The sequence below is a fragment of the Chenopodium album genome, chromosome 5, assembly GCF_948465745.1.
Source record: "Chenopodium album chromosome 5, dcCheAlbu1.1, whole genome shotgun sequence".
Lineage (NCBI taxonomy): Eukaryota > Viridiplantae > Streptophyta > Magnoliopsida > Caryophyllales > Amaranthaceae > Chenopodium > Chenopodium album.
The window spans coordinates 10,233,282-10,255,113 of NC_137838.1; the positions used below are offsets into that span (position 1 = coordinate 10,233,282).

At 34.8% G+C, this 21,832-nt stretch overlaps 1 protein-coding gene and 1 pseudogene across 1 annotated transcript; one reads left to right on the forward strand and one right to left on the reverse strand.

Moving 5' to 3' along the window:
- The first annotated feature begins 5,763 nt into the window (after positions 1–5,763).
- Positions 5,764–16,259, forward strand: LOC145631852 (electron transfer flavoprotein-ubiquinone oxidoreductase, mitochondrial-like). The gene is made up of 18 exons (XM_081684055.1): positions 5,764–6,375; positions 7,017–7,093; positions 7,206–7,312; positions 9,056–9,137; positions 9,210–9,318; positions 9,865–9,911; positions 10,000–10,074; positions 10,609–10,725; positions 11,304–11,372; positions 11,478–11,570; positions 11,809–11,911; positions 13,745–13,869; positions 14,098–14,147; positions 14,261–14,327; positions 14,885–14,964; positions 15,608–15,736; positions 15,840–15,906; positions 16,056–16,259. Exons 1-18 carry the CDS (start codon positions 5,970–5,972, stop codon positions 16,137–16,139), a joined length of 1,887 nt encoding a protein of 628 aa, XP_081540181.1. The 5' UTR covers positions 5,764–5,969; the 3' UTR covers positions 16,140–16,259.
- A 1,983-nt stretch (positions 16,260–18,242) lies between these two features.
- LOC145630399 (translationally-controlled tumor protein homolog pseudogene) lies at positions 18,243–18,837 on the reverse strand (annotated as a pseudogene).
- Positions 18,838–21,832: the final 2,995 nt, after the last annotated feature.

The window sequence follows — 21,832 nt, forward strand, 5'->3', positions numbered from 1 at the left end:
AGGCTTGGACGACTTTGGATGAACGTAGAGAGTATTCGATGGGATGGTGGGGCTGTCGGGGAGCGACATTGGATGTTTACAATTCAAGATTTATTTCCTATTGCTACGTGGTTCAACGCAAGGGTGATTTGTCTCGGGGTAGGCCTAGTACCAACTTGTTACTACCCATGCATCACAGTCTTACCGCTGAGGGCACACAACGGGGTTCGGACACCCAGTCGAGAGTTTGTGATTGCTACAGTTGGTGGATCACATTTCATCCGTCTTGACCTTGTACCTGATTCACCTCTCCCGCCGATCGCCGGTTGGTGGACTGAACACCACGAGGATAGTGTTAATGGATGGGATCAACAATATGAATTTAGAAGGGACATGTGGGATGCATTATTTAGGTAGTTTGTAATGTACATTCACTAACTTTGAACATTTATAAGAAAATTAGAATTGTGAAATTAATTTTAAATGTACTTGCTTTTAATCTAACATGATATGCAACACTAAGCCTGGTGAGGGCACCTAAAACTACACTCTGAGATACCCTAGGGACAAACCTCTTCCACATCACATCTGTCATCTCGGTCGGGAAGTCTACCCGATACATCTTCAAGTTAGTCGGCCTCTTGGCCTTCTCTGGCCTGATGATCTCGCGGGGAATGCCTTGCACGAAACCAAGCTGTCGCACCACTCTATCAGGCATGTACGGCTCAATGATGTTACGGTACTGGATGCAGCCAATGAATAAAGTGGGGGGCACTCGTAATGCAGGATCAACTCCGTACGGTAGCCAGTTCACCTCACGGTCAGTAAGCGCATTAATTCTAGTACGAAAAGATAACAGGCGCTCCAGGTTCTTGCTAGGACATCCCGCTCCAACATCCCAAGCAAATGCACGAGGCATTTGAAGGTCCCGGGTCAAGGTACCATGCTGTGGCTGAAAGCACGGAAAGTACTCGTAAATCCACGCTTGCAGAAGCGTGAGACAACCAGCAATCGAATCAGCACCTTTCCGTGATGCCGTGCCCAGTTGCCGATACAAGTAAGCTAGTGCAGCTGTTCCCCAAGCATACTCGTTAATAGAGACATCCATATAACATAGCTCATGGAGGAAGGAAGGATGTTTACGGTTACCACTCTTGTCTACAAACAGTGTACCTCCAAGCACTAACCACAAGTATCCATTAAGCTGATCACTAAACTCCCGGTCAACCGCCAATGTCGACTCAAAAATCTTATCAGTCAACACCCCACTACCCTGCCAAATGGTCTTTGTGCCACAAATCTCAGACAAATCATCTGGAGTCATATATATCCATGGTGATCGAGCACGCGTCCCGTAACACGTCCGTGCTAGGAGTAGTGGTGACCATATTACCTTCGACACGTAACCCAAGTATGTTGTACACGTCGTGCAACAAGATCGTAATCTCCCCAAATAGCATATGAAAGGTGTTCGTATCTGGCTGCCATCTCTCAACAAAAGCAGAAATCAGCGGTCAATCAAGTCTTTTAAACATCAGGCCGGGCAAGTGAGACAACCAACTAGCATCAATCGCCCCGAGGTCCTCCGCAGATTGAAGACCTCGCCAAGTGAACAAGTCAGAACATAACTTTATCCTACTCAAACAGCGCAAAACACTACGCTCCTGCTCGATCTAGATATACCGTGCCACGTGACCGCCAAAACTAGGGATAACAGTCCCATCCTCAGGACCACCCGGCATCGGTTCCTGCACTAACCATGCCTCTGCAGAGCTGGTAGTAGGCTGACTCGATCCACTACCAACAAATCTCCCAAACTGACCCCTATATACCGTATGGTAATCCTGAGGGTCCGGTTCTTCATCACGGCCATCAGCATGACTAGCCGAGCATTCGTCTTCCTCGTCAGATATGGGTGCTCCACTTGCAGAGTACAAGGGCCGACTACTACCAGACTGTGGGTCTCCCGACCAACCACTAGTAGACCCGTATTGCTGCTCGGGCTGAAGCGGTGCTGAACGAGATTACTGTCTCCTAACAGACGCATTCAGACGTCGTGCATGTCGAGCACCAGAACCCTCGATCTACATAAAATAAGTACAAAATCCGATTTTAGTAATAATAATAATAATAATAATAATAATAATAATAACAACAACAATAATCAAAACAACAACACCAACAATCATAATTGTAATAACAACAACAAAAAAAATTAAAATTAACAACAACAACAACAACAACAACAACAACAACAACAACAATAACCATAATAACAACAATAAAAAAAAATAAAGTTAAAAACAACAACAATGACCATAATAACAATAACAACAACAACAACAACAACAACAACAACAAATAAAATTAACAACAACAACAATAACCATAATAACAATAAAAATAATACTAATATCGACAACAATAATACTAATCATAATTAAAAATAATAATAATAGTACTACTAATATCAACAATAATAATAATAATAATAATACCAATCATATTTTAAAAAATAATAACACTACAAAATATGCTTAAAAAAAAATAACAACAAAAATAACAAAATCCCAAAAAAATTAAATTAAATTAACAATAAAAAAATTAAAAAAGCATATTATTCATGGAAAAAAAAATAAAAAATCGGAACTTCGCCCAAAATTTCCGGAAGTTCCAAGGAGGTTCCGCCTGGAATTTCTGGATCCTCCTTGGAACTTCCGGAAAGTTTAGGCGGAAGTTAGATACGCCCAGAATTTCCGGAAGTTCCAAGGAGGATCCGGAAATTCGAGGCGGAACCTCCTTGGAACTTCCGGAAATTTTGGGCGGAAGCTGGAGGTTCCGTTTTAAAAAAAAAAAAATTTCACCTGCTCGCCGTCGAAGCCGCCTCCGCCGCTGCCTCCACCGCTGCCCAAACTCCTCCCTCCGAATGTAAGCCTTATTCGCCTCGAATCACCCATCCTTTTTTGTGTTTTTGATGATTGTTGTTTTTTTTTTTTTAAATGAACAAAAAAAATTGGAACAAAAAAAATTTCAGATTTTGAGTTTTTTTAGAGAGCTAGAGAGATAGTGAATGAGGTAAGAGAGTGAGAAATGTGAGTCGTATAGTGGAAAAAAACCGTATTTAAATGTTAGGGGTTAAATTGGAACTTCAAGTCAAAATAGGAGCGTTACCCGGTAAAAAGGGAGCGACGAATAACAACCCCCAATAGCCACGAGGCCCCGAGTAGAGTGTTAAATTGTATAGACAAGGTGGCAATGAAGTGGCATGCATGGTACATCGGGCCATCGGTGCATATTCCATGATACTTTTAGTTTTTTTTTTTCTTTTTTTTTTTTCAGGGATTCTGATGCGCATGATTTGGACGACATTTTGGAAGAGCTCTTATAGTTGACATTAACACTGTATGTGTTCTGAGAAAACCCATATGTGTGGGGTGTGTTGTCCCATATTGGTTGAGTTTATAAGTGAGAGTTTGCATTGGGATGTGTATTCCATGTTGAAGAAATAAGAAAGTTGTGTCCACTTTATAAGACTAAGGGGCTACTCCTCTCATTGTCATATGGTTTTCAGATGGAACCTCCTTAGTCGTGTATTTAAATAGATGTAACATGTTACATGTTAAAATTTTGACATGAAAAACAAGATTCCGAGCTTTTAACTCTAGGAGTGTATTAACATGCAATGTGACACTGTAGACATCACTTAACGGATTCTTGGATGGAATCTGTTAAGTAATGGTAAATAATTTTTGGTACTAAAATAAATAATTTTTTTAAAAAAAGACTTGTTAGCTTTGGTAATGGAATTCCATTACTTCTCCCTAATCTCCCAAATTAACTAATCCGCTAACCAAACCAAGTTGACCTACGAAGAATTACGACCAACAGAACCTAGAGCTGGGGTATAAATGAGCCGATACGTTTGCGAACTACTTGCGAACAAGCTCGGTCAAAGCTTGGTCAAAACTCATTTGTTAAGCTAACAAACAAGGTTGAACAAAAATCTTACACTCGTCAAATAAATGAACAAAGCTCGCACAACAATATGTTCGACTCGATAATGTTCATGAACAACTCGTTTAATTCAATTTATAAGTTTTTCACGCCCAATTAAAATTTGAAAAATTTATATATCTTTTATTCAGCATACATATTTGTAAAAAGTACTAATTATTTCATTATGTACAAGCATGAAAACTCCGTCATTACCTTTTTTTTTTTTTTTTTTTTTTTTTTTTTTTTTTTTTATAGAAAGAATATAAACATCTTATATAAAATTAAATGGATGTGTTAATAAAATTAAAAGAAACCATTTTTTAAAATGATAAATTAAGGCTTGTTTATTTAATCAACCCGATTTAGACCCGTTCAAGCTTGAACTTAAACTCGAAATGCAAACGAGTACGTTCGTGAGCAAAGCTCGAACAAGCCAACTCCTTTACAAGCCCAGCTCGAACAAGATTTTTAAAAGCTCGAGATAGTTCGAACATGAATAGTTCTTATCAAGCTTAGACTAAAACTCGGCTCGGCTCGAATCGGATCGCTTGCAGCCCTATCTGTCAAAACCTAACCCGATCCGAACCCGATTATTAATCGACCCGTCTGAACCTGAAAAAAATGGTGACCTGAACCCAATCTGACCCGACTTGAAACCAACCCTAGACCCGAAATGACCCGAATATTTGATACCCGAATCCTAACATGAACCAAACTAGAAATGACCTGACCCGAATATAACCCATAAATTATTGACCTGAACCGAACCCAATCTAAACCGAAATTAACCCAAACTCGTTTTAACCCGTCAAACCCAAATTTAACCCGATATATTACTAACCCGACATGTTCTTAAACCAATTGATTACCAACCCGACTTGAAATTCAACCCGATCTACTACAAACCCAGCCCAAAATCAATACAACTTGTTATTGACCTGACCCAAATTCTATCCGACTTGTTATTTACCTGACCCGAAATCAACTCGACTCGTTATTGACCCGACTCGAAATCAACTCGACTTATTATTATATACATCTTTATTATTGTAGATATTGACGTACTATTTAAATAAAGATATATGCTATATATATTCTAATCTACTTGTAAATTCGTAACTTTGTAAGGTTAAAACTACTTTATGTTAATATTGATCAACGTATTTTGTCTTAGATGTAGGGAGACCAAGTAGGTTCATCAAAAGATTATATAACCCGCAAATTATTGATTTGAACCGAACCCGACTTGAACCCGAGAATGACTCGACTTGAAAATGATCGTCTAGATTATAATCCGCAAATTATTTGCTTGAACTGAACCCGATTCAAACCTGAGAATAACCCGACCTGTTTATAACCCGCAAATTATTGACTTAAACCGAACCCGACTCGAGCCCAAGAATGACCCTAACCCGTTCTAACTCGTGAAACCCTGAATTGAACCCAACTAATTATTCACCCGACCCGAATGTAACCCAACTTAAACCCGACCTAAACCCAACCTAAACCCAATAAGATGTATCACCCAACGTGACCCGACTCAAGCATGGCCCAACCCAAACCCGACCCGCATATATTACGATATTAACTCGATCTAAGTTGATCCGATTCACACTTACCTTATCCAAACCCGACTCAATTACCCGAATTGACAGCTATTAGAACCTTTTATCTTACCTTAGTTACTTATTTACGGAGTATATTCTTCGACAAAATCTAGTTTCCCTGCCACGTAAGTTCCACATCTTCGTTCCTAATCTAGTACGGAGTACCGGTTACGAACTTCACAATACCCTCTGGCCTCTTTGACTTGAAACCTCGTTAATTTGTTGTTTGTTCCTCTAATTACAAGTGTAAATTGTGCACATTTCAACTTCATCTACACTTCTAAACCTTCCCCCGTTTTATTCCAACACTCAATCATCATCATCTTCTTCTCAACAATCCTTTCTTTACCTTACTCAATCTCAAATTTTGAAAAAATAAAATAAAACATGCTCAGAATTTTATCCCGCAAAAGATGGAATCTTCTCAAAATTCGCCAATACAACCCACCAAATTTCTTAAATCCCTCAATATCATCTCATCAATTTTGCCCCCAATTTGATTTTTCATCATCTGGGTGTTCCCAAGTTCGATTTTTTTCATCAGGGTACTCATTAATTCGCGGTAATTTTGAAAATTCATGTCGAATTGAAGGTGGGTTTTTGAGAAATTTCAGTTTTGTTGGATCAAAGAGGAGGTTTTGCAGTGGTTCGAGCCGAGAATCAATGGAATACGACGTCGTTATAGTGGGAGCTGGGCCTGCTGGGTTATCTGCTGCTATAAGATTGAAGCAACTTTGTAAGGAGAAGGATGTTGATTTGTCAGTTTGTGTTGTTGAAAAAGGGGCTGAAGTTGGTATGCTTATATTCTGATTGCATTGTGTTTTTTGTTTGTTTATTTTATGATTAATTTGGTAGTTTTATGATATGCTTATGCATATGTACTATATCATTATGTTTTGTTGGTGTTTGTGTTGTTTGAATTAAAGCAATTATCTTTGAATTTGATAATGTAATATTTGTGCCTTTCGATTACTGTACCATTGCTAAAAACATGTATAGAGAGCCACGAAAGGTAGTAATGTATGTGGAGTTTTATTCGGAGTACCAAGTTGTGGAACTTTATTAACTAAGCTAGCTGACATCCACATGTGGAAAAATATCATTGATGGATGGGAGTTGAAGGTTTAATGTGATATTTGACTAGAACAATAGGTTTGCATAGTTGAATTCTACGTTGCAATATCCTAAAGGCTCCATGGCATTGACACTGCAATTTGTTGCAGAAGCAATTAGCTCTTAATTTTTCGATGTGAACCTGCATGGTAATCGATAAGTCTCAATCTTTCTTTTGGATTCAGGCATACACAAGAAGATTCCATGTTGTCTTTCAAAATATGCTAGTCCTTTCACCTTCCCTTCATGTGATTACTTAGTAGCATCTGGTTGACTAGAGAGTATCGTACTCACTATGTTATAATTTCTGGTTGTCTCTAGGAGCACATATATTATCTGGAAATGTCTTTGAGCCACGAGCATTGGATGAACTCATTCCAGAATGGAAACAGGAACAGGTGCGTTTGTAATTACATTGAATATCAACCTTTTGTGTCTCGATTATACAAGCCACAACCATGCGCACTGTCAATAGAAAAGCTAATTTGTTTTATCCTTTTATGTTTATAGGCACCTATTGATACTCCCGTTTCATCTGATAAGTTTTGGTTTCTTACAAGGGATCGTGCATTGTCACTCCCAAGTCCATTTGACAACAAAGGAAACTATATTATAAGGTGATTTCTTGAATGATTTACTGTCTATAATCTTGGCATGTGTTTGCAACTATGTTTAGCTTATATCCATGTTAAGTTAATCCAGGGGAATGTTACATCCCTCTTTGCATGTTATCTGCAATTTTTCATGGAATTGAACTTTTCAAAGTCATTTGTTAGTGATAAAAGGGGGTATATGTCAGAAAGCCCTTCTCCCACGAAATCCGTTAGGCAGTCAGTTAGTGAATACTCCTAGTGGACCTGGTTTTACTAGCTACATAGTCTGGCTAGTTTCTTCAAAGAGAAGAAGCTTGTTCATATACTAACAAGAAGCTACTATCTTTATGGAAGGAGGAAGGAAAGGGGATCTGTTGGTAATAAGTACTTACTATAGGTCTTGGTTTCGAAGTGAGTGAAAGGTTTTATTAGTATCATGAGTCATGATAGTGGGGTTTCTTTCAAATTAAAGGAAGGGAACCCTGGGAGGATGTGCTCCAATAACTTTTTGATGATCTTTGGGTGGAAATGTCTTATACGCAAAAGCAGCAGCAATTCGTTCAATATGTGGACCATCACTTATCGGAGGAAGCCCTTCAATTGAAGACTTGCAGGCTCGATATAGGACTCTTGGTCCGAATTTTGGATTGGGAGTTTTGTGTCGTTATAGCCATAGAAGACTCGGCCCAAGCAATCCTAAACTCTAATGCTGCTACTGTTTCTATTGATACTGCTCTATTGGCTGTACAATCATCAGACCAGACACCAAAGCTGGGACGGACAAAACAGAAAGTATCATGATACATTGGATTCTATAATAGCATTCTACCCTTTCCACAATAGAGCACTTGCAGCACACACGCTTTATCGGAAAGGATTCCCAAGAGGCTGCTTTCCAACATTAAGGACTCGTTCATCTTTGTTTTTTGCTTTTTATTTTTCTGTTTTTTTGAAGACTAATAACAAAAAAAAGAAACCACTTTTTTGTTGTCAGCTTTCAAAATAATGACGACTTTAAAAAATTTGATGAATATTTTATTTTCTTTATGAAACATATCATATGACTTTTAAAATTAAAAAAAAAAAAAAAAAAAAACAAAACAAAAAAGCTGAAAACCACAATGATGCCGATTGAACCTTAAGTTGTTTTCATTTTGGTCCAAAAGATTGGAAAGGCTCCAGTTTCCTGATTTCTGGTTGATGGAGGAGATTTTATTAGAGGCTGAAATAGGATTTTGTTTTAACACACTGCTTCAGTGGTCTAGCTTGTGGCTTTAAACATGTGGTGAATCAAGTGTAAATAAGAGTTGGAATGTCAGCAAATGAGAACAATATGGAAAAATTACATCATCTCTTGGCTCTAAGGGTTTGGTCTCTGTTGAGCTTGCTAAAAATTCAACTCACAATTATTGTTGCCAGTGTCATTACGGGGGCTTGACTGTCTACTGATGGTTATGGTCTCTGACAATGTCTGGAATTTTAAGAGATGGAGTGATGGATATAAGAGGGAGGGTTTGGGGGGGGGGGGTATTATGGCGGAAACCCTTGTACGGTGATATTGTCTGTGTAGCTTTTTGAACTGGTTTCTGAATTCTGTTAGTTTGGCACGTTGGTTTCTTGTCGTTCTGATTAGCAATTTTGCTTCTATTATTCAAGGATATTTTATAATATTTATTGTTTATGAATTTCAGCTGTCCTTTGCATTGGTTGTCATGGGGATTTGTCTTCGTTGAGTCTGCAGTAACTAGACATCCTTTTTTTATGCAGTTTAAGTCAGTTAGTACGCTGGATGGCAACGAAAGCTGAGGAATTAGGGGTTGAAATATATCCTGGCTTTGCTGCCAGTGAGGTATATTATGATTAGAATAAATTGATTAGTCATACCTTCAGCACCATGCTAATGAGTTATGTAAATAGACAGATTTTATACAATAAAAATCATGAAGTTGCTGGTATAGCAACAAATGATATGGGGATTGCAAAGGATGGATCAAGGAAAGACAACTTTCAGCGTGGTGTAGAATTAAAAGGCATGTGTTTTCTAAAACTGTCATCCTTATTTTAAAGTGCATCTCCAGATTGTACAACATTATTAGCTGCCCAAAATTTGTCACTAGTAATGTTGTTGTAAGGATCGAACTATGTGGGAAAAAGTTTTGTTTAATACAAGTACTTTTTTGTCATCTAGCATTGTGTCTTAGCTACTTAGGCACTGATGAGGAGCATATGAAAGGTGGATCCTGCAGTATTAGGATGTTATTTTGGCCCAGTAAGTTCATTTGACAAGCTACTAACTAGAAACAGATACCAGACTGTTGTGTGCTGACTGCCAAGTTTTAGCATTGGCTTTGTATGCCAAATTCCCAATGTCACTTAGATTTAAGATTGCCTTGTTGGTATAGTAAATGATTATGGTGTTGATACAAAAATGGCGTTCTCTTTTTGTTTTCTCTAATCGATTTAGCTTGAAGGGCCTTGAACTTCAATAAATTTTCTTACTCATCTCTGCTACTCTCTGAAGATATAACTTCACCAAAAATAGCTTTTTGAAATATTTTTGTGTGAGTTGCTTGCAGGGCGGGTTACCCTTCTTTCAGAGGGTTGTCGAGGATCACTATCAGAGGTCTGTTAACTGAATCTTGTGTGTACAATCTTGCTGCTAAATGTCAACTAAACTGCACCATATCCTAACTGTCCCCTTTTTCTTGCAGAAAATAATAAAAGAGTACAAGTTGAGAGAGAAGGGGAATGCTCAACATCAGACTTATGCTCTGGGAATTAAAGAGGTAACGTGCGAATTTCTAGTGCATGAATTCTGCTTAGGGAGAAATTTAACTTGATAAAATTAGTTTTATCGGTGTAAACATCTGAAGTTTCCATTCTTGAACTAACCTAGTAGAATTCCTTAAGAAGGGTAAAAATCATTCTAAGCTTTTTTCTTTGTAGCCTATTTTTTGCTTGTTCCTCATCACATGCATCACTATCTTTCTCTCTCTCTATTCAACACTCACAAAAAATTTTGCCTCCGTGCATGCTCTTTTGTTGCACATAACATGAGACAGAGGTAGTATTACAAATTTAGTTGGGTGTAGAAGATAGCCCTTGGCTTGGAACCTTGTGATTTATAGAAATAATTTCAGTTGTCTGGAAGGAATGTCTTTTTCATTTTGATATATGCTGTGTTTTTTTTTGTTTTGTTTTGTTTTGTTTTTTTTTTTGTTTTGTTTTTTTTTTTTTTTTTTTTTTTTTTTTTTTTTTGACATTGCCTATTTGCCACTGTATGTTTATGTCTCTAATTTTTGACAAATTTCATCCAATAGGTGTGGGAAATCGATGCCAGCAAACATCAACCTGGCTTTGTGCTTCATACACTGGGTTGGCCATTGGATTACAATACATACGGAGGCTCCTTTCTTTACCACATGAAAGACAACTTGGTGAGAAGTTATAATGTCGACATATAATCTCATGCGCAAACACACTTTTATTTATTAAGAACAATGACATTTTAATATGAGTTTTGGTTTGGGTATTTGTTGCAACTGTTTGGTTTTTCTTGTCTTGTGTCTACTGTTTTCTGATGGTCTTCTTTGCTCTTTTTGAGAGTGAAGCAGTGTAATTTGTGAAATGTCATCTAGGAATAAAAACTCTGCAGTGAAGTGATACAAAGTACTTTCCCTATCTTCTTATGAAGGTTGAAATCCTAAATAAAAACCACTCATGGTCTGAAGTTCTTGTCTAGGTTGGTTACATTTTAGTAAAAAAATATCTTGGCGATATCAGCCTGATCTTGTAGCAAACTAGCAATTAATCAATAATCATTGATCACAATACTACTGTGTTTCATGTGTGGATTTTTGATAAAAAAAATTGTTTGCAAACTGATTTCTCCTGTAAAAACCTAAATTAGCTATTTGATTTTCCTTCCATCTGACTAATCTGTACTACAAAACCAGTGGCTGCGTGTTTGCATTTGCAGAAACTAATGGTTACTCGTCACCTCTGCTTGATGCAGGTATCTGTTGGCCTTGTTGTTGCTCTAAATTATCAGAATCCTTTCCTGAATCCATATGAGGAATTTCAGGTATCTTAGACTTTTCATGTTTTCAAAAATAAAAATTTCTGAGTTCAATCAGATATGATTCAGGTTTCGATTTTCAGACTCTAAGGTGTCCTCTATTTTGTGTAGAAACTTAAACACCATCCTGCAATTAAACCAATGCTTGAAGGTGGCAGCGTTATCCAGTATGGTGCTCGCACACTGAATGAAGGTGGTTTTCAGGTAACAGAAGTATGTTGATGTATATGTTTGTTTAGCTGTGGAGTCATTTTACGTTGATGCTACTAGCCCCTACACCTTTGGCTAAAGCCACTCTACTATTCAAGTGACTCCACACTATACTTGCAATGTATGTATACACACATAATACACAGATGTGTTTGCATATACAATATTACTTTATTCAATCATCTGCTGGTTACTACATGTGAAATTTGAATTGATAGTAGCCAAATTTCAGTCTATTCCATATCCAATTTTTCCTGGAGGTGCAATAATTGGATGCTCTGCTGGCTTTTTAAACGTACCAAAAATCAAAGGAACACATACAGCAATGAAATCAGGTGGTGTTTTTATTCTTTTACTTTCATATAAACCAAAACAGGTCGGCACAATCTGCTATAACATGATAAGCCATTAAGCCACTCATTTTTATACAGCTTTTTTTTTTTTTTTTTTTTTTTTTTTTTTTTTTTTTTTTGGGTAGGCATTTCTGGATGTGTCACACAAATGAATTTACTTTTCACTCTTGTTTTTTTTTTTAAAAAAAAAAAAATTCCTGTCCATGATGGGTTCCCAACATAAAAATTATCTGTATAATTTAGAGGTTTCATACTTGTATGCATCTGATTGAAAGTTATGAATTGTGTAATGGACTGATTTTCAAATTTGTATATTATAAGGAGTATGAGATGAAAGCTTGGAATTTTGATTAATAATGGCAGAATTTGGTTACAAAAGGATAGATTAATAGCTTAAGGCTATCACTCTCTTGATAACTTTAGGTTATCACTCTCCTAGTAACTCGAGGTTACTACTCTCAACATATTTCCTCACAATTCACATGATATCCTAGTGCATATACGCTATCCCCTATTTATACAAAGGCCAAGGAGTCAAGGACTACTAACCTAAGGGGGTGTTTGGTATGGAACTTTTAAGCCATGGTAACGGATTCAAATAATTCACTCCATTACTACTTGTTTGGTAAGGCTAGAAAGTAACATAAACCGTTACCTAGGTGTAACAAATCCCCCCAGTTTGATTCCACTCGTTGACCCAAGGAAACAAATTCCGTTTCCGGCATTCAATAATGTTAACTTCTCTCATTGACTCTCTCTTCCAAAGCTCTTACTCACCCAATCTCTCTCTTCCGAATTCGATTTCCCAGCATGTCATTTTCAAGATCTTGCTTCATTATTCAAGACTTGTCAAATTTGGGTCAAGTAAATCACTCAACAACTCATCATTCTCACATCTAACCCACCAAAAAAAAAATAAAAAAAAATGAATGAGCTTTCATAATGATCAATGATGAAGATTGATCTACCTTTGCAATAATCTGATAATCTGATTTGGGGTTGATAATATTGATTTTTGATGGTCTGCTAAGATTTCAATCTAGTGTATTTGAGATTTAATGATCAATAAAAGAAAAAGTGATCTAGTCATCTGATTTTTGATGATTTGAATTATTAAATTAGAGTAATTAAATTGGAGTAAAAAAAAAAAAAAGAGTAAGTTGAAGTCTTGAAGCAATTTTGCAGCCTGTGAATGTGAATTGCGATAAATGTCGCCCACTAAATATTAATTTTGTTTTTCCTTTTTTTTAAAAAAATAAATAAATTTGTTTTCCCTTTTTTTATGCCAAAGAAAAGGAAATAGATTGGTTGTAATTGTTTACGTTTCCTTAGTAATACCAAACAACTAGTAAGGGTAACACTATATATTACCCTTTCCCCTCCTAATTTGTTTCCATTCCGTTACCAATACTAAGTTGATACCAAACACCCCCTAAAAGTATTAGACTTCCCAAAATGCTTTTCCTAATGTTGGTCTATTACAACTTGTCAACCTGCTTTTAGTTGGTAAATTATCGAGTGGTGATATCCATGATTTGAAACTGAATAGTATTTGCATCGCTGTTTGTGGCTTCTTATAGATTTTGAAAAGGGTGCAAGTGTTGTGCCAGTATGATTGGCAGATATCTTAATATGCACATTTTATCTTTTAATTGCTAAGACCCTTTTTTTTAATTTTTAATTTTTTATTTTTTTAAAACACAGTGCTATGAAGTTAGATATGCTTTTTCTGCAAATTGAGTAACTTATACTTAGTATCTTATATTTTCGCTCATTGCTGATAAAGATTCTCTGTTTTCTAATGAACTATTAAAGGAATGCTAGCAGCAGAATCTGCTTTTGGTCTCCTGCATGAGGGCTTGATGATGGAAGTGTATTGGGACAAGTTACAGACTTCTTGGATATGGGAAGAACTTTACAAAGCAAGAAACTACCGGCCTGTTAGTTAACATACACTCTCATTTCCCATAAAGATAACTTTAGTCTTTGAATTATCTTATGTAGGTATTTTAGTCTTTTTGCTTACATTTGGAGGGTGCCCCACTCTATGTTGCAGAGTAGAGAGTTTTTCTGCATATTAGGAAGATTAGATTGTTACAAGTCTTACAGCATATTTGGCATTATTTTTTGGATATCTCAATAATCTAATGGCCATTCATTTTTTGCAGGCTTTTGATTATGGGCTTGTCCCTGGTTTGACAATGAGTGCCATAGAACAGTAATGACTTACCTCTGTCGAAAATCATTTGTAGTTTAACCTTTAACATTGCCCTATACTTCCGGCTTTCCTCTTGCAATCTGAGGATTGACATTTTCATATATCTATGGCAGTTACATACTTAGAGGAAGGTCACCTTGGACTCTGAAGCATGGAAAGCCCGATCATGAAGCAACTAATGTAAGTAGCTTCGTACTCTAAGATATTACTCTGTATCTCCCATATATTATTGCTATCAAATCTCTCCACCAAATTACCGTTTTTTGGAATAAATATCGACAAAATTATTGTGTTTTATTTTTTGTACACCAGCCTAGGTAACCTTGTGACTTCTGCAGAAACAAATACAGTGTTCTGTGTCAAATTAAACAAACAAAGATAGTGATTGGTTTTGTTAAACTCGCAATTCACCTTGGAAACGGGGGCAACACAATCATCTATTCTGTATATATACGGATATACCTATGAGAATAGTCGCTGCATATAATGATAAATAATAAATAGACCGACAATTAGCTGATTTCTTGATTTGCTTTCCTATCTTTGTGCTTTTATTATCTCTCTGCACAGAAGGTTTCCTTCTTCTTCTTCTCCATCTGATTATAAATTGATGGATGTACCACATCCTAGAAAAGTTGCTGGCGACTTAGTATGAGGCTTAATTAATGTCTTCCCCGCCTTTTCATTTTTGTGCTTCGATTTCACTGAAATATTTTTTTTTTTTCTCCAACATGTAGGTGGCAAACTTGCATTCTCCTATTGATTATCCTAAACCTGATGGAGTAATCTCCTTTGACATGCCAACTTCACTTTACAGGTAATTATAGCTGCTTTAGCCATTTATCCTTGTTATCTTTTTTTCCTTGTAAATTTCCTAAGTGCAATTATGGTTCAACTATTATTGCTGCAATGCTGCCGCTTAATGGAGCTGTCACTAGCGACTGCTTTATTCTCTGCTTGAACTCAGTTCTTCATAATGACATAATATAGAGCGGGGAATGTGATGTGGGTCAGTTGGATCACATCCCAAATATTAGAGAACGATTATAAGGTTTGACCCCACCCCTCGGGCTGCTGAGTGCTGACGCTCTCAGTCCTCATAAAGGAAGCTAATGTAAGACCTTGCTTGTCTAAAACAAATGAGAAATCAAAATAGACGCATATTGAAAAGAATATATGAGAGCCAGTTTTTGAAACATGTCACTAAATGGCTAATTATTAAATGCTAATTGAATCCATTATAACTCAATGCATACTTGAATATGACACTTGCTATATTCATGAAAATTTAACTATGTTCGAGAATATCTGTAGGAAACTGCAAAGGTTATCTATCTGTTGATGAAACTACTGTGTGATTTACTTTTTATCTGTTGAACTAATCTTATATATTGATTCTAATGATGTATTTTTCCTCATGTTCAGTACTCTTGAAAATTTTCTTATTTATGTTTTTCTAGGAGCAACACAAATCACGACCATGATCAACCTGCTCATCTTCGTTTGAAGGATCCGTTGATCCCTCAAGAGGTGAATTTCCCGAAATTTGCTGGTCCTGAATCACGATATTGCCCAGCACGTGTATACGAGTGAGTTCTTGATGTTTTCTTAACTGTCCTATTCAGTATTTGCTTAACTTGTGGTGATTCTCCTTTGATTAGTTCTGATGGTCTTATATTGCATGACTTTTAGGTATCTTCCTGATGATAGCGGCGACATGAAGCTGCAAATTAATGCCCAAAACTGTCTCCACTGTAAGGTAAATTTTTTTTGGCAATTCTGTCTTTTCCAATCTGAATTTACTTCGAGAAGAATTCTGACTTCTGATTAAGTAGAAGTGTGGAAGTAGAACTCGGAAAATCTAGATTAGTATAGGTTAATGTTTCTATTTTGCTGCTAATTCTTCAGGCATGTGATATCAAAGACCCAAAGCAAAACATCGAGTGGACAGTCCCAGAAGGGGGTGGTGGCCCGGGATATTCTGTAATGTAGGATACCGTAGTTCTCAATTGTAACAGTCTATAGGAACAAGAAGAATATCAATTGATGTAAATAATAATCTTAATGTTAAGCTTTATATATAATTTTGAGATTGCAACAGTTGCAAGGTTAGTCTTTGATTCTGTTTATTTTCTTGGTCCAAAACTCTTAAAAACCTGTAATCTTAGCAAACACTTGATATGGAATTTCTTAAAAAGATAGAGAATTTTTTTATTAATGATCATCAATATAAGTAGTAGTACTATCTACATCAAATTTGTGGAGTAGTACCACCGTAAAAGATCAAACGTCCATATTTATTAGTCCATCCGTAATAAATGACTTTATATTGCAGATCATCACTATACGTCTCAGTTTCTTTTGGGTCATAATCTTCCTTAAAATTTTCATCCAAAACTGTAATTTCATGAATAAGAGCGGCATATAATAAATCTGCGATACCGTGGTAACCATTTCCCATAGGTGGTAAAGGTCGATCGACAGGGCCATATGCTTCATTGCTTCGCCACCAAATGAAACAAATGTTGCTGAATTTGCCAATCCATTGAATATCTTTCTCGGCCAAAACCCTTGTACGGTTTTCATATAGCCTGTTATAAGCCACCAATTCCCATCTTTCGGATCCTTTGTAATCACACATTAAACATACCAAGTATATACTATTAGTCCATAATTGACCATGTATCCAAGATATAAAGATTATGTTCAAATTACTACATATAATTTTCTGAAAAGGACGATCTTCAATAATTAACTACTGCATCCGTTTTTTTTTTCCTACCCTTCTACATAATCATCATATTCTATTTTAGTAATAGGGCAGTATTTAAAAATCAACGACTTATAGAAAGAAAAAAAAAAAAAAAAAAAAAAAAAAAGAACTTTAATAGATTATTGATGCATAACTAAAAAAACACAGTTCAGTATTAAAGTACCGAGTACGTATGACTCCTCCTCTTTTTGACATTGGTTCAAGCACGGCGTCAACAGGAAATTCATGGTTAACAGTAACAAATCCAGGGCATAACATATTGAAACAATGTGATTGATGACCAGCCTATAAATTAACAAAAATAATGTAATTATATCATAGTTTTTTGAGTACAAATTTACAATGCATCATTCAATTCATAGTTTGTTACAATGCATTTGTTGCATGCATATATACATGCTTATTAGTGTAAACTAGTGTAAAACACGTTGCATCACACTCCCTCTAGTTTATGAGTACCAAAGATAATAATTTTAAATAACTTTGTTTACCACTTAGAATTTTATAAAATTAAAGTTTACCAAAGAGAATTTCCCATTTTTCTACGTGACTTTTACTCTCATCAAAGAACCAATTTCTTTCTTTTCAACTTTCATAGCTCAAAACCCATGATTTAATCAAATTCCCAGTATATTTCATTTTAATTCATTAAATTCCTCCAATTTGGTTCACCCCAATTACATAAACCCAATTAATATATCAAATTCCAATCTTTCTCATAATAATGGGCAATACTATGGCCCAAACCTGTAAAAAGTGTGTTCAAATTTGTATCATGAACAGATATATAATTGAAAGTTATATTTTAATCTTGAAATTTGGAAATCTTGTGGTCTCTTTCCTTGCTCTACTTAGAAATTTGGCACAAAAAACCCCAAAATTAGCCAACTTGATTAGATATTATAAAAAGTTATGTATAAAGTATAAACAATATAATCAGCACGAGTCTTGTTTAAAAAACTAATAAGAAAGTACCAAATTTTTTTTTGTTATTTATATTTCATGGTTCAATTATACCGATTGCATATTGTTATTGTAGGGATTCTAGTACTATTAGTGATAAATTAATCTCAATGTATAATTCTCTGTATTTCTCATTCATCACAATGGCCACATACAATACTGATTGCATATTGTTATTGTGGGGATTCTGGTACTATTAGAGATATAAGCAAGATAACATAATTTCAATATAAGAAGTAAGAATTATATTGCGTTTAGGAAATTTAATATGGAGTACATAACAAAATTTAACCAAATTAATGCAGAAGATAAACTTAAACAACAGAATAACCAAATCTAAAAGACTAGAATTAAAACACTACTACTTGTATATTAGTCCCTAAGCACTTGCACCCTTCAATGCTTGACTCCATTCAAACCATGAGCGAAGTACAAGAAAGTGGGCTCAGTAGCACCATCCTTATAGTAAGCCATGACCGTAGCACCATCATCGTGCATACTCTCACCCACAAAAAACTGAAGATCATTGAGCTTCGACATCAGAAACTTAGTTGCTGCCTCGACGTTCTTCTTAAACTCATCAGCCTTATCACCCTCTAACTTGGCAGTCAAGTTCTTGATGTACCTCTTAACCCATCCAATAAACTGTTTCTTATCATAGGCAGGTTGTTCTTGCAGCCTAAAGTTGTCGACAATGTCGACAACCTTGACAGCCTCCTCATCATCAGCAACTTCTTCATCATCTCCTCCTTCGGCAGAAGGGTTGGCACCAATGTCGATATCAATGTGACCGCCTTTCACAACCCACTTCCCTTCTACCTCCCAAAGACACCCATTGAAGAGTTCGCTGCACCGGTACGAGTCGGACAATAGCTCGTCGCCGCTAATGATATCCTCGTACACGATCATTGTTCTAGACTTTTTTTTTTCTTCTTCTCTTCTAATTTGCTAAGAATAAGAATCAATCTAGTACTATATTTTTTCTTGTGTATTTTTTGTTGGTCTTAATTTGATATTGTTATGAGTATATATAGAGAAACTTAAACCGCCTTAAAAAGTAAGCTAATCCTAGAGAATTACAAATTTTGCAAAGGCATGGAAACTTTTCTTTCCTAAAATAAAACGGAGTGAAAAAATTAAGGAAACCTAACAAAGGTAACGTAGCATACAAGATATGTAATTTCCTAAACTATACATCAATCTCTTAAAACTTTAACAAAAAATTGATTATAGCTGCTAGAGTTTATTTTATTTCATAAACTTTACACTCTGTAACTTAGTTTTGGCTATATTTTCTATTTTTTTTTATTTAAATATATAGTGTGAATTGGAATTTGGATGATGTCCCTAGATATTGTTGAAATCAAAATTAATTCCTACTTTGCTTGTTTTAAAAACTTATTCCCTAAATGGTGTCCACGTAGGATCGGACATTAGTTTGTTTTTTTTTTTCTTTGATTATGTGTAAAATCGCAAGTAATGATAGCGGTTTTACATGTACAACCGCAATTGTTGCCTTGTTGGTACCGGTTGTATTTGTAGAAACAAATTATTATTATATCATATTCAAACAAATTATTACTGTATAAATATGGAAAACACTATTAAATGTTTTTAATAATCAACCTTAAAGACTGTTAAATGTTTAATTATATGAACAAATCAATAGTTACAATGTTACATATACAACATTAAAGAGTATTTAATTATTCAACATCTAATAATACATATGCAACATTAAAGACTACTCCGTATTAAATGTCTTTATAAATATCCTTAAAAAAATGTCTTTATAAATAATCAATAATTTAATTAAATAAACACTATCAATGTTTCAAAAAAAAATCTTGCTAACGAACGCCCCCGGGCATTGGATATTCATTTAAAATATTGCCTAAAATGGTACTCCGTATTCATTTGGGAAATCATGACAAAATCACGCGTCGATCGGTGTAATTAATGTTTATTTTAATTTAATCTTTCTACTTTTAGCTAGCTTATGCCTTCAAAAAATTAATAAACTTGTACACCCTATTTTTCATTTTGTACGGGAATTAAGAAAGTTAAGGACTCCTTAAAACTAATAATTGGGAGTATAAATATGCATGTGGGTTTAGATAGAGATAGAGAGAAAGAAAAAGTGGTTGTGAATTACGAGAGAAAAAGAATTGGAAATTGATGTTAAAGTGCAAAAAAAAAAAAAAGACAAATTATCAAAAAAAATAAAAAAAAGAATATTGTAAAAAAAGTACAACCTATAAATAGAAACAAACATTTAATTTTGATCACCCAAAAAAGGAATACAGACATGTAATAAAATAACAGAGGGAAGACTAAAGATGAATATCAAACAACACGTGTCAATATGCGGTAATTTTTTTAAGGAAAATGATAAACATAGCCCTAAGGGCTATGAATAAGAAGCTAAAAAGAAAATATTGAGGATAAAGTAACATTAATTACACCGATATACGCGTGATTTTGTCATTAATTCCCAACTTAATTCCATTTTAGGAAGTATATTAAATGCTTATATAGAGCCCTAAGGGCTACATATATTTTATTACCCTTTTTTTAAAAAAAAATAACATTACAAAGGTTGTAACATTAATTTTGACAATTCTAGACTTTAAATGAAGATATAGTAGTGACTCCGCCACGTGGTAATTTAAAATAAAAATTTAAAATAAAAAATTAAACGAGTGGTTAGTTCGAAAATGGTTACATTTTTGGGTGGTAATTTAAAAATTAACCTTATTATTAAGTTAAAATTTAACTTTTAATTTTTAATAGGAGAAGTACTCCCTTCGTACTATAATATAGTTATTGTTTGTATTTTTCACGGTATTTAAGAAATAGGAGGAGAAAGTAGATAAAGTACATTAATAAAAGTGAAAAGTGCAATCATAAAAGTTAGAAAGAGAAAGTGAAAAAAGGTACCAGACATGTGCAAAATTTAAGGGTAAATTAGGAAGTAAAATGAATAAAGTTAAAAAATAAGGGTATACTGGTCTTTACATACTATCTAAAAATAAAAACTGGAACAACATTTTGGTTCTCCAAAATAGAAAAACAAGAACTATATTATGAGACGGAAGGAGTAATTTTTAATATTGAAAAGGGCATTTTGGGAAAACACAAAATTGTCACCCAAGATGCCCTTTCCCTTTGTATACTTTCTCTGTTTTTTAGTTGATACATTTCTATTATTACGCTTGCCATTAATATTAATACTAGGTTAGATCCCATGCCATGCACGGTGATCTATAAAAAATTTATTTGATCGAAATAAATATATTTTATAAATGTACCTCATATGAGGGCAAAAACTATATAGAGAGACATAACCATTAATAGCAATGGTATCCAAATCTAAATAATTTCAATACGGAGTACTCTTAAACCAAGAGTAATTATATTCGGAAGCCATTTATAAATCTATAATACTCCAATGTTAAAAAAAAAAAAAATAGAAAATAACATAATATAATAACTGTCTTCCAAAAAAAAAAAAAAAAAAAAAAAAAAAAAAAAAAACTCCGTATATAATTTAAGGTAAAAAATAAAAAGGTTCAAAAAATAAGTAAAAATAAAGATAAGAATATGATGTCCGCAATTAATTTAAGCGGGAAATTTTTTTACCACAACTATTTAAATAGGGGATGATGTCAGCGGTTGTTACTTTAGTTATATTTATAGACTAGTTTTGTGCCCCGTGCGATGCCCGGGTTGTTTATTGAATTTTAAGATAAATTTATAATCTATATATCAAATTTTAAATATATTATTGATACAAAATTAGTTAGGAATTAATAATGTGCTTTTGTGACGATTTGCTATCTAGTAGGCATGTAATGACTAATAATAATGTTGGTGGAAATGTTTGATTTAATACATTAAAAAAAATAAAAAATTAGCAAAAAAAATACATTAAATAAAATAAATATTC